This window comes from Diadema antillarum, unplaced genomic scaffold (genome assembly GCF_040938485.1).
Source record: "Diadema antillarum isolate AM-2024a unplaced genomic scaffold, OU_Dant_1.0 seq00000862_RagTag, whole genome shotgun sequence".
Lineage (NCBI taxonomy): Eukaryota > Metazoa > Echinodermata > Echinoidea > Diadematoida > Diadematidae > Diadema > Diadema antillarum.
The window spans coordinates 166,448-180,728 of NW_027271732.1; the positions used below are offsets into that span (position 1 = coordinate 166,448).

The 14,281-nt window shown below is 38.0% G+C and overlaps 1 protein-coding gene across 1 annotated transcript in view; it reads right to left on the minus strand.

Moving 5' to 3' along the window:
* The window catches only part of LOC139740595 (aminopeptidase N-like), an 84,657-nt gene extending 75,836 nt beyond the window's left edge, over positions 1-8,821 (minus strand). The window contains exons 1-2 of the mRNA XM_071651183.1: positions 8,402-8,821; positions 6,121-6,244 (exon numbers count right to left, since the gene is read on the minus strand). Of these exons, the coding sequence (XP_071507284.1) occupies positions 6,121-6,244; positions 8,402-8,593 (316 nt within the window). The 5' untranslated portion in view covers positions 8,594-8,821. The remainder of the gene's footprint in view (positions 1-6,120; positions 6,245-8,401) is intronic.
* Between the last annotated feature and the right edge of the window lie 5,460 nt (positions 8,822-14,281).

Below are 14,281 nucleotides of genomic sequence, written 5' to 3' on the forward strand. Positions count from 1 at the left end.
TGCACGGTACGTTTATGGTTATACGAGATTCACGTCTAAAGAAGAAAGGGGCTTAAGGAAGTAATCGCAAGGGAAGGTTCGATTCATTCAAACATTCACACATAGCTGAAATAATCCGAGTAAAAAATGTGCAGGTTCTCATCACAAACTAGTAACTGACCTCTTAGCCTATATAAATCGCAAGAGAGAAATGACAGTGTGAGGCCTCTGTCAGTATATTCTGTTCAATGGCGGCAAGATTTGTTTTCTTTCTCAAGACTTCCAGTAACGCTTAGGCCTACTACAATCATAGGTGGCGCCATCCCAGCTATCACAATACATCCCACTGTCCCACCCAATCTAACAGGGGTTTCTCTTCATTGCACTAGTTTCTAATCGATGTTTAAAGGGCTACATGACACCAATAAAGTTAACGTGATATGCAGAAAACCCCATGCTGACCTGAAGAACTGGGGAAGCCTACTAACGATGGATACAATCTATCTTCAAAACTACTTGCATTATAAGATGCAAGAAAGCACACGAATGCGGATGAATGCATGAAATCTAACAATGTTAATGTCATTCTCCCTTTGTCAAAAGAAATATTTCGTCTAACGTTGCCACCGGCTCTGCCATCGGCATTTCTTGCCCGACGTAACAAGTTATGGAATTCATGTGCTAACAAAGATTGACCAGAATGGTTTAAGTAACAATTGGGGAAGCATCCATTTAATTGTTTTGCATTGAATGCAATAACAACTTTCTTCTACATTGTACTGCCCATAGCTGTTGCTTTCAGATGGCGGTACTCTCATGTAAGATCTACATGTAAGATAAATAAATAAAAAGAATGAGCTGCTCGACCCAAAAGACATATTTTGGCCCATTACAAAGAATCCTAATCTGCGATTTTTTGTGGGCTTTGAGCTGGGCGGTCACATAAATATAGAATTGGCATATTGTCTTTCGAGTGATCCACGTCTTCAGTAAATCACTCTTTCCTATCGCTATACATAACATATCTATATTTTATCACCATTGCATGTATGCATTGTTTCTCTCATTACATAATCATTCGTATATTTTGTATTATACTTCATGACTTATATATATTGCCAAATGTTTTTCTCGTAAATAAGTATTTACCTTTTGTTGGATGGAAATAATGTACAACTGAATGGAATCAAAATAGAAAGCGGCTGTTCGGCAACTGGATAACCACTTCCTCGACTGCTTCAAAATGTCAATACAACAGTCTGACAGTGAACAGTGATCAATTGCTTCAGCTCTGTATCGTAACAACATGCACATTGTCCAACTTCTTCTCTCTTTTCTTCTTCTTCTTTTTTTTGCATGAGTAAAACATTTGCATGAATACACCGAAAAAGCAAAGAATTTCGCTGAAATCTAGATAACATTCATTGCTATTATGTATAGATTATGTAAAACCTATTTATAACCTTTTAGTGATTCTATAGGGTAGTTTTCTTTCTTTTTGTGCGAAATGTCCAGTGCGACAATTTGCCATCTTGTTGATGGGAGATTAATTTTGAAAGTTAACCCTTATTCCCATATTACTACCGGTGATGTTCATTACAGCTTAGGGTGGAATACAGTAATCAAAAGACAAAAAATTCATCTGTTTTCATTTATGTATAAGATTATGAATAACATGGCCCCATAACATATGAAAGATATGTTTAAGTACAAGATATCACCATATTCTCTCCGTAATCAAAACGATTTACAGCTACCACGGTCTAAAACTAATTATTGTATACTAAGAGATCATTTTCATACAGAGCTGCAGCAGCGTATAATAACATACGTAATGATTTACGTCAAAATTCTTCTTTACCCGTTTTTAAGTTCAATTTAGACAATACCGAATTCCTTTCCACTTGATTTTTTTTCATGCTCCAAACCTTTGAACAATGTGTAACAATATGGTATATAATGTAGTCACAATGTAGTAATGTATGTACCGTTTCATTTGTGTTTGTGTATATTTTATTCTATTATCAGTCCCTGATTGTATGACATTTTTGTGAACAGGGCCCCATGGAAGACCAGAAGTGACTGTCATTGTCACTACTGAAAATGGGCTACCCTCCGTATGTATTTTTTCTTCCGTCACTGGACCTTTATGTATGTAATATGTTGATTTTTAGTTCGGAAATAAAAACAAGCAAACAACAAACATGGCAGCTCTATCTCAATTTGAGTCAATCTTTCTTACTTTCAAATCTGCATGCCTAAACAGAGGTTGTCGTTATTCTTTTTTCTCTTAGAACTAATACATCATTTGCTTTCACAACTCTTTTTTGCCGTTATGTATATGCCGGCGATTCACCAGCTCAACGGAAACGGAAGAGCCGAATAATAGTCTTGGCTTTTGAAGCACCTGGCGAAAAGCTTCGCGTGTGCATGAATAAACAATATACGCCATGAATATATGATATTTCTTTTTGTTCTTTACTACTGTGGTGAGCTCCTGCTCTAACGCCGACAAAAAAAATGAATAAAGAATCTATACTCCACCACGCGGAATCACTCTTTTCTTTACTAATATCACGTTAAGGTACGATGGCAGTTACTTGAGAAATCGAGCGTTATTGCTCTTTTTTTTTCCCAAAAACCACCGGTGTATCGATTAAAATGTGTGATTCATAGAAGGTAATCGGGCGAGTGATAACTGGGAATTTGGTCGCTGGAGGTACCGTCAAATTACTGTGTTTTTCACAGTATGCATGAAGTTAAGCAATCTTTATTGAAACAATATCATGACTGAACACGAATCAGAATAGGATCTGATTCGTATCAGGGTTATTACCCCAAGGACAATCACCCCGGCTAAGTACTGGTCAGTGCAGGGTTAGAGTAAAGATGATGGTTAGGGCTGGGTTTAAAATTAGATTTTTTGTTAGGGCTAGGATTAGGTTCGGGATTATGGTTAGGGGAAGGGGAAGGGTCTGGGGTAAATGTACTAGAACGTGATAATGTACATTGGTCAAGCACCTGGTTATCTATCAGAATTGATATCAATGAAATCACACTCATATTCTCATAATTTACGAAGTACACAGGATAAGTTGCTTCTAAAGCAATCTCATTTAAAAACGAAAGTAACTTTAGGGGACTGTGCCTTCAGCTGTGCTGCTCCAAAACTTTGGAATAAATTACCTGAGAAACTGAGGAAGGCATCATCACTTGTTGTCTTCAAATCTTTATTGAAGACTTATCTTTTTTCAGAAGCCTTTGATTAATTTGTTATTTATTTTCGTGTGTCTAATCAGTGACAGGAGCTCTGTTACATCACAGCGCAGTAGAGTATATTTACATAGTAGCTGCGCTATACAAATTTGTCTAATTATTATTATTATTATTATTGAATGCAAAAACTTCCTGCCGAGACTGGTTATTTCATGTTGTGAAGCGGTAAAAATAGAATGGTCTGTATGCTCGTATTTGATATGGACGCTGCGTTGTATGTAGTGATAATATACCTAGTAGTGAAAGAGAATATAGAAATGGTATCATTTTGGCGGGCTCAGACTTCAAGCTGGTTGAGACTTACCAAGATGGTATGCAACCTGAGGATTGGGGCCATCGCGGTGAACTTTCGGCATGTTTCCTGTCGTTGACCCACTTCAAGTTCTCTCTCTCTGTGTTTTGCTAAGAATACAACCCTGAGTCCCCGTCACAGATTTCGCGAAAATCATCTGGACACACCTGAAATTGTCTACAACATTGTATGCCAATTACTATGTTTGATTTACTGATGTGCCAGCTCACTCATTTCTGTTGCCCCCTTTTAAGGCTTTACGCTCGTAGCTGTTGATTTACGGGACAGTCGATGAAAGCTGAACATTGCCAAAGATGTCAGTATTTTTCCCAGAATGATATGTCTCGTTTCCAAGAACGCGGACAACGGTCATATTATGCTATTGATTTAAAAACCAAAGCAAACACAAGGCAAGTTGCAGCGATTTCTCCTTTTCACTAGTCGTAGTTCTCGTTTCTGAAATTCCTTTGTCACCGAAAAGCGCATGAGGGAAAGTGTTGGTGAAAGTAACGGTGAGAGATTATCAATAAATGCTTCTTGTTTGCCACTCGCGAAGGAAGCAAAACCGTGTTGGCACAAGTCAGCAAACATACGCGTGTGTATAGGCCTACAATAAATCACACTCACTCAATGAGTAGACATAAGGAAATTGATTTCATAAATGTTTAAATGACAAAATCCAAGTGCAACAATCCATAAATCAGCTGGGTATGATCCTTCTATTGCAGCTCCGTGATAAAGTTTTAATTGTCGTTTAACCCGCCAAGACTTTTATTTGGGAAGGAGTGACAGTTCTCCGATGTCTTCTTAAAAGCAGACGACATCCAGCCCATGGTAAACACACGAAGGGAGAGTAAAAGCGAGTCAAGTGGACATCGGAGAAACCAATGGCGACTGCTTGGCATTTTCCAAACCTCACGGTTTGACAAGAGAGGTATACAGCATTTTTGTACACATCCAATGGCAGCACGCGCTCACTTCACGCACTTGTGCTGAAGTCAGTTGCTCTGAGCACACGCGTGGTGAAACAATAGAGTTGAGGCATGAGTTCTACAAAAGGTCATTCATTTCTTCCAGTACATATGTATTTTCTTTGTATCAAACCTTTTCTTGTCTTGAACCTGTCATCTACTGCTTTCCGGGCAGCGATACTACTACCAGGCCATCTGTTGCCGGCAATGACATGATGAACTTCTAGCAAATACCTATAAGCTCTGAAATTCCCAGATTGTTATGTTAAACATAAATGTTAAACTTAATGTCATCTTATGTTAAACATAATATGTTTTATATAACATTGTCGGAATTTCAGAGCTTGAGTATTTTGTTCCAAGTTCCAAGTTCATCGTGTCGATAACCAGGGCTGACCCAGCATGGTAGTAGTATCGCTGCCCGGAAAGCATAGTAGATGACAGGTTCGATTCCCACTAGTTCCTTCTTCCCAAGTATAACGTCGATCAGCAGTTGCGATCTTACAAAATTGTTTGTACAGAGGGTGACAATTCATAAAACAAACAAACAAACAAACAAAAAACTCTCATAGCACTTACTAATATTGTTCTGCATTTTCTGTTCTCTTTGTTACTCTGGTCCTCTTTGTCGCATGAAGTATACACCCAACCATAATAATGACAACAAACAGGATTGTTATTGCTAACATTGTGCACTAAAAGTTGATTTTTTTTTGTTGAAAGAAACTAAGTGAAATTCTCCAATTTGATTATGTCTTTGTCTTGTTATTGGAGGCAAAAAAAGAGTTGCCACGCACTCAAATTTACCATATCTTTAAACTCTTCAAATCTATATCTCACTTGCGCTTTCGCTCTCTTCATCAATATTCTTACGCTATGATTGGCTGTCCTTCCTAATATAGGTCGTGATACAGATATTTCGCATTGTAAGTTCCTGGAAGTATTCTTCATTAGAAGATATCACTCATGAACTCCTTAGAGCATTCTCGGTGTTCCATTTCATCTGAGCGTGCATGTACACTTCCAGCGCTTCAAAGATCTGCGATAATTGCTATCGTTGTTTAAATTCCCTCAGGATATTCCAAATCATCTGCCTTAGCTTTTTGCAACACATTTTGTGAAGGTACAGAGTACCCTACAGAAACGTGGCCTCGACTCTGCTAAGCTGCCCTCGTCATCCCTTGTGCAGACACACGTATAAAGCTATATCCGACTGGCAAAATTTGCAACTCAAATTTCCAAGGATAACAAAGATGATAGCAACTACTGTTGTGCACGTATAAGCAGAAAAAAAAATGCATCATCTTTATGCGATTCGCAAAGACATCTTTTTTAGTATGTACATTTAAAAAAAATCTTCATTACAGTAAAAAATGTCCAATCGCGATAACCATGCACAATTGATGAATATACTAATGAGATATACCATTATCTTACCGTTTCACATATCACAAATCACATGAACAGAGTCTGAGAAAATATCGGAGAATATCGGAGAATATCGAAAGAATATCTACCAAAGAGCTGTATTATGTATGTTTATGATATAATCATGAATATAGTCTTCATATCAAAGGTGAAGTTGAAGTCTCAGATACCCACCAAAGGAAAGTCTCGCGTAGTACTCCCCATCTGCCGATTTCACACGATCCTCGCCCGGTGTATACCTGACGGCAGGTTCATAGGCACCCTCTATGAGATTTTCAGAAGCTCTTCCGGAATCCATCTAATAGACAGAGTAAGATATTACCTTGCTTCAACATGAGGATCTCTTTTGTGGAAAGGGTACTCTCTAAAAAAATCGAGTGAAAATATTCACCCTTGAAAGAGTGAATACAAAAAAGAGTGAATTTTGAGTGAACATGTTCATTTTCACTCGTTATAGAGTGACCTCAGGGATCACTCCAAAAGCTTCGAGTGATCCCTGAGGTCACTCCAAAATGAGTAAAAATAAACATTTTCACTCAAAATTCACTCCAATTTCACTCCAAATTCACTCTTTTTTGTATTCACTCCTTCAAGAGTGAATATTTTCACTCGACTTTTTTAGAGAGTAATGAGTGATCTCTCAATCAACTGTTATAATCACCTTTGTCAACTTCTGAAAATAAAAATACTTGTTGAATCAAGCTCTTCTGTTTGTGTACATTCTTCCTTATTCCCAGAATTACCAAGGAGAGCTATCAGTGTACATGGCAGACATCACTCCATTTTCAGAATGAAGATCAAACAACCCAGGAGAAACCAATGTACAAATTCTCTACTTGTAAAAGTTATTCAAACAGTGAAGAGACATGATTGGGGACATTTCTCGAATACCATGTCGCGAGTGTAGCCCTTTATCTGCTTTATGTAGGACAATAAATTTCGGGGCAAAGTCTGTTTTCTCCATATGTATTTATTCAAGAGAAGAATCAACATGAATAATATGTGTGTGCTTAGATGTAAACTAAGTAACGTCATGTTTGGAGTGGCGTGTGATACTATAAACAGTTTATATTGTTTAGTCTAGCTTGTGTTTAATAGTCTGGAAGAAAATTATGTTTTCATGAAAAAAAAAAAGGATGCGGATGTTTTGATGACTGTATCTAATTTTGCCTAAAAAATTCTTAAATGAGTACTCAGGTTCGATCTTACTGGAAATCATGAACGTGAATAGTCGCTGCAAATTCCTGTGGGTCACTACATTATAATCTTATGGTATTATTTGCTACAGTGATCACATATTGCTTTGTTTTTATAACGTATACAACCCTTTCTTTGTGCATACGTTATTTAACAAAAGAAAATCACCTAAGAAAATTAGTTTACGGTATTCGATACCGTATACTGTAACTGTTCACTAACTATCACTATAAAATCTAGTGGATCCGACCAGTCACGTTGAACTGATGTAAGAACCTGAAATAAAAACAAACAAAACAAAACAAAATCCCCTGTACGGCCACAGCAGGTGTCTGTGTGATGTTTGCTGGGTTTTATTTTAGAAAGAATCCCCTCATCGAAATCAGACTTCATGGAGCTCACGTTTATGTTCAATTCACCTTCAACATATTATAGCCGCGATATAACTACCCTTAGTCAAGAGTTTCCATTAATCAAATGCAGTGAGATGATACAAGGTAATATGTCAGATACATCAAAACAACACTCATTACACCAAAGAGCTTCATCATGTTGAAAGAGAGAAAACAATGCGTAGTTTACAGTAGAACAAATCGTGAATTCCTTACTGCAAGAGACAATAATCACTGATGGATACTCGTCACCGTAGGAACTCTGAGTGTCGATTTGGGGATGTTTGGTGAAATTGACAGATCTGCGTTTGTGCTCAAGTTGGTCCCTATGTGTTTTCATTTTATACGCTTACATTTTGTTTTTGTGCGAAAAAAGGGTTGGACAAGGGAAGTTGCTTTCGCAGGAATTACCTAAACTGACAAAAAACAACAACCCGGATTTCTGCATACTCAGTATGACCATCAGTTTATTTAGAATCAATCAATAAAGTTTACGAAGTCTGCAAAAGTTATAAGAGAAAAGTAAAAAGCAAAGAGGGAAATGGAATCCGAATGGGGAAGAAGGGATGATGATCGCTAGCGGAGTATACGGAACAGTATAATGCATTATTCATCTGTTTGGCAGGGCACATGGCCCGGAAAAAATAATTATCACAACACCACAGGAAATGTCAGCTTTATCAGCTCGTACAGATCATGCACATTGATTTAAAATAATCGGCTCTTGGAGCGTCGCTGCATGTGTGGCAGAAAGATCCCCACTGTTATATTGTCAAATACAAGGGGATTTCAGTGCAGAAGAACAGCCTGATGATACGGCCGAAGACAGCATCATTCGTAGTGAGAAAAATAGTATTGTTACTTACCTCTCTAGCATTCCATAGCCGTAGGTATATGAAAGACCACAATGTCCTTACGCTTTCAAGACGTTCACTTTGATAGTCAGTCACTGTCCATACGCGTGTACGGTATGCAGTACTTTGCACAAAGAAACTGCGGCAAAGTAGTTCTTGTTGGAGGGTATAGACGAACAGTGATTTGAATAAGGCGGCGCACATTTAAGGAAGACAGGGCGAAGTGATCCGGTATTTCCTCATAAACTTCCAGTGTAAATAATAATTGTTCTGAATACTTTCATTTTGTTGGTAGCCTGCTGACAGCATAAGATCGACCTGTTCCCGTGACACTGAGCGTTCCACAGTGAATCATTTTAGCGAGGATTCCCAAGCACTTCTCCAAGTAATTAGGCTCTGCGCAGCTTTAAGTGAGAATTTCCCCGCGGTTACTTTATTTATATTTTGCAAAGAAAGCAGAAGCACTTTTATGATCAAGAATACCACCCCATGTATTTCTTGTCCCTTGGTTTAATCAACAGAATTATCATGATTCCTTGCACTTTAACGCTGCATTTGACATTGTGACAAGTTGCAGAGAGAAGAAATGAAAAGGGTTAGCCCGATATTCCGCATATAATTGATATCTTAGTAATCAGCAGTTTCTTTTGACAAGTAAGTGTATTTAAGTTTTAAATTCCACATAGGTTTCCTTTTCGTTGCCGTTGGATGTACTGATTTGTCTGTTGATAGAGGTGGAGTTGTTATGTGTATATATACGTGCCAGCGAGAAGATACCATTTGCCATTCAAATCAGTTTAAAAAAAAAATATTTCCACAGAAAGTAATATTACGTATAACCAAAATGAAAACTACTTGCAGTCAATCCATATCACACACACAAAAGTAGTAAGTTCGATATTAATAACTTGTTAACTATATTCTTCTAGATCATCTCTTCATCTTTTTTCTACTCCTCTTTTTCTTCTATCCTCTTCAGCTTTTTTCTTTTATCTTCTTCTTTTTTTCTCTCTCTTTTTCAAACAAGCCATCTCTAATACAAAAGTAATTATAGTTGTCTATCAGGACCTTTCTCTCTCTCTTTATTTATCTATTCATCTATCTATCTATCTATCTATCTATCTCGCTTTCTGGTTTGTTCATAATTAGTTTGCATATCTTGTGGTACAAATGGCACTAAAATGGAACGTAACATTTTATGGGTCAATTTGTGTTAGCAGGAAAATGGCCTCGAGGCTAGCGCGCCGACTGAATGCAAAATGAAAACGCCTCAAACGCGGTTGTTGTTGTTTTCTCCTGCCTCATGTATTTACACAAAGATGTCTTCGTGATAGTTATTACCGTTGTAAATGTCGTTTTAGTTAAGTAGTGGTCATGTCTGAACCTTCCCCTGATTACCTATTGGTCTAAAATTATAAGACCGACGACCTGGAAAAAAAAAATCACGTTCAACGACAAGAATGGATGTGCCATTCCTTAAACTGATTGAAATATTACGGCTTTCCGACGAAGCATCGGCTCGAAAATGATAGACCAATTAATGCAATAAACTGTTAGATATACTCCATGTGGAAAATCATGTCATTCTTGGAAGAATTCCTTTGTAACTTAATCAAGAACTCATCAATCGAGGATGCCCTCGATTATACTTTTGTTCACAAGGCTGTCCCGTACCTTTATAGCTTTAAACATTCCACATTTTATTTTGAAGACATTATTTTGATAGAGACAGTGGCAGAGAATGTTACTCTTACGGTTTTATCACGTTATACAGAGAGGTCAGGAAGAGTCTCATGAGGTTATACGACATCAGTGTTTTATCTTATTTGTATTTTATCACTGTTTATTAATACACATGCAAAATTTAATTTTTCAAACCTTTCATATTGGAAGAAAATTTCAGTTCTGTTTTTTTTTTTTTTTTTTTTTTTTTGATTTCACTCTATATACGTTTTGTGGAAAGACGCTTTAAGAAAATGATGCTAATTTTTTTTTTTCGCTCTATTTCCTCTGAAGTTAAGTGTATTATCACAGTCCTTCTGAGGACTACTGCCATCACATGGGGCAAGCAGAAACATTCACCATCTAAAAAACACCTTGAAAACCTTCAGCCCTTTCCTAGGTTTCCAAACCCCCTCCCGAATCATTGTAAGAGTTACGCATCCCCTCTCCTCCCCCGACTGAACACCGATTCCCTTGGGCTACCTCCGTTGTCAAGTGGTGCTTCTCCTACCTTTTCGATGGGCTGCATAAATTATCGAGACTACTGACTTCCGCTGCAAAACACGCTGTATGTAATTTTATTAAAAAGTCATTGTGATTCAATTATATTCACGACGGTTCATTTTCCTTCATATGCACAACATACTGTGCAGATGTTGACATTCCTATATATTCTATGCTTGTGATACGTGCAGGGGTATAGGAGCTGCCAAACACGAAATAAGAACTCCAGTAACATAACGATAATAGTAATCATGATGATGATGATGATGGTAATGATAATAATAATGACAATAATAATAATGATGATAAAATATGATATAATATGTAATGATATAATAATAAACGATAATCATAATGATGATAAGATAAACTTTTCCGCCTGTGGAATATGAGAACGATGAGGGATTCCTATTGTAGTCGGAGCACCCGGAACAACACCAAAGCAGCCAATACGACATTACTTGGACGATGTGGGTGTCTCCGACCGAGTGCAAACGGGTGCACGTCAAGAGACCGACACCCACGAGTCATACAGGCCACAAGTCATACAGCCCACGAGTTATACCGCTCACGAGTCATACAGCCCATGAGTTCGACACTAAACTAACAAGACCCACGAGACCCACACATTAAGCCCCCTACGTGTTGTATCTGTCGAACTCGTGGGCTGTTTTTCACCTCGTGTCGAATTCATGGGCTTTCTTTGCCTAGTGTCGAACTCATGGACTGTATGACTCGTGAGCTGTATGACTCATGGACCTGTTTTCAATGTCGAACTCGTGGGCTGTATCGCTCGTGAGTGTCGATCTCGTGGGATGATCCCGTGCAAACGCTCCAAAAAGAAGCATTGCTGGGGACGGCGAGAATCCTCAGAAAAGTATTAGAGTCTAGGGTTCTAGGATGGAACTTGACGTGATATTAATCTCCAAGAGATATATATGATAACGACAGCAATAACAATTATTCATCCCTTCCTCGTCCATGTCATCATCATAATTATTTCACCGATTGGCGACAGCACAGACATTATCATTTATTTTCATTCAAAAATACAATGCACACATTGCACAAATCATATTGCTTTATCAATTTGTAAGAAAATAAATAATGCGTGTTGACCGTAATTATGTACAATCAAATACAATACCCAAGAACAACAAGCATACTTTGCAAGGTTTAGTGCTTATCCCCGTAGGTATTATGTAAACTATGTTTTATAATGTATGCGTGTCTATAGAATGTCTACATTTATCATTATATATAGATATTATTGTGTATTATCACACGAGCATTCGTCAGGCAACTTGAAAATCTAGGCCGATATAAGTATCATCATAGCCTCACAATCAATGACCTGTCTACTTACGCCACTATCAAAACTAATTAAAGGCAAAACATAGTTCTGGTATACCTCTCTAAAAAAATCGAGTGAAAATATTCACTCCTAAAAGAGTGTATACAAAAAAGAGTGAATTTAGAGTGAAATTGGAGTGAATTTTGAGTGAAAATGTTCATTTTCACTCGTTTTAGAGTGACCTCAGGGATCACTCCAAAATCTTCGAGTGATCCTTGAGGTCACTCCAAAATGAGTGAAAATGAACATTTTCACTCAAAATTCACTGCAATTTCACTCTAAATTCACTCTTTTTTGTATTCACTCTTTTAAGAGAGAATATTTTCACTCGATTTTTTTTAGAGAGTACGCCTGCAAAATTGTCAAATTTTGCTCCAAAATGTACACATATGCCTAAGAAATGTCTGGAATAATGCTGTAATAACAAGATATCCGTTGGGTAACGACGAAAATGCGAAATAATAACCAAAAATGTTCGCATCTCACAACTTACCCGATCGGGAACTGGCTAACTCGGACTCAGGGACAACTCGGCCTCACTTTGATGGCAGGGCCGAGTCGTCCCTCTGGATTGTACAGTGTTGTACTATGGGAGCGCATCGCGTTCTGGCTGGTCGCAGTTATGGGCCGAGTTGATACAACGCGCGCATCAAAAAACCTCTTTGGCGCGCCTACAAAATGAACGTGCGCCTCGCGAACTGCGTATTTATAAAAGTAAGTGTCTGAAATAGGGCCGAGTTGTCCCTGAGACCGAGTTAACCTGGATCCTTCTGGAATAAAAGTCGGTATGCCGACTTTTATTTTTTGTTCTCAAAGTACGCCGAAACAACTGATCGTTCCGGCAAATCGCGTCAGCCAGGTAAGTTTCTTGGTAGACTCTTTCGATATATTGCAAGCAGAATAGCAATATGAAATGGTGCAAAACGGGTTCTCAAACCCTTACCAGAACTATGTTTTCACTTTAAGCTAAAATGACAGCTACATCGTACTGAAAAGGTTGATATAATCATCCTTTCCAAACAAATGTAAGTCTGTCTGTAGCTATGATACCTTCCAAGTTTGTTAAGAATATATCAAGAATAGGTTTCACGTGAAAAACCAATGGTAATTCGTGATATCACAATCACAAATTCGAATTTGTGATATCAAAAAAGCGAATTTCTGATATCACAAACTCCATTTTGTGATATCACAAATTGAATTATTGATATCACATATTCAAATATTTGATATCAGTAATTCACAGGGAATTCAAGCGTTAGTTTTGGGTCGAAATTCAACTGTGAATTCGAGCGTTAGTTGAGCGCACAAATACACAGGGAATTCGAGCGTTAGTTCAGTGCAGTAAATCCCTGTGAATTCGAGCATTAGTTGAGCGCAAAAATACAAAGGAAATTCGAGCGTTAGTTTTGCGCTGAAATTCAACTGTGAAGTCGAGCGCTATATAGTTGAGCGCTAAAATACACAGGGGTTTTGAGCATTAGTTCAGTGCAGAAAATCGCTGTGAATTCGAGCATAAGTTTATCGCAGAAATACAAAGTGAATTCGAGCGTTAGTTTTGCGCTGAAATTCAACTGTGAATTCGAGCGTTAGTTGAGCGCTGAAATACACAGGGAGTTCGAACGTCAGTTCAGTGCAGAAAATCGCTGTGAATTCGAGCATTAGTTTAGCGCAGAAATAGAAAGGGAATTCGGGCGTTTTGCGCTGAAATTCATGCAACAGTGAATTCGAGCGTTAGTAAATGTGAGCGCAGAAATACTAGAGCGCCATATGCATTCAGATTCGGAGAGCTATGAATTCGAACGTTAAAATACACAGGGAGTTTGAGCGTCAGTTCTGTGCAGAAAATCGCTGTGAATTCGAGCGTTAGTTTTGCGCTGAAATTTGACTGAATTTGAGCCTTAGTTGAGCGCAGAAATACAAAGGGGATTCGAGCATTATTTTGGCGCTGAAATTTAACCGTGAATTCGAGCGTTAGTTGAGCGCAGAAATACACAGGTAGGGAATTCGAGCGTTAGTTTTGTGCTGAAATTTAGCCGTGAATTCGAGCGTTAGTTTAGCGCAGAAATACACAGCTAGTGAATTCGATCGTTAGTTTTGTGCTGATATTCACCTGTGAATTCAAGCGTTAGTTTAGCGCAGAAATTCCGATGGAATTTCAGGTGTTATCTTTACATATAACGATAGTAAAAGAAAAAAAAAAACCTAAATGGTAAGGGTTTTGGCAATCCGTGTTACATTTTATAAATTTCGTTATTAATGTGTTGTCAATTACGTCAAATTATTCTCCTCCCCCCCCCCCTCTTATTTCT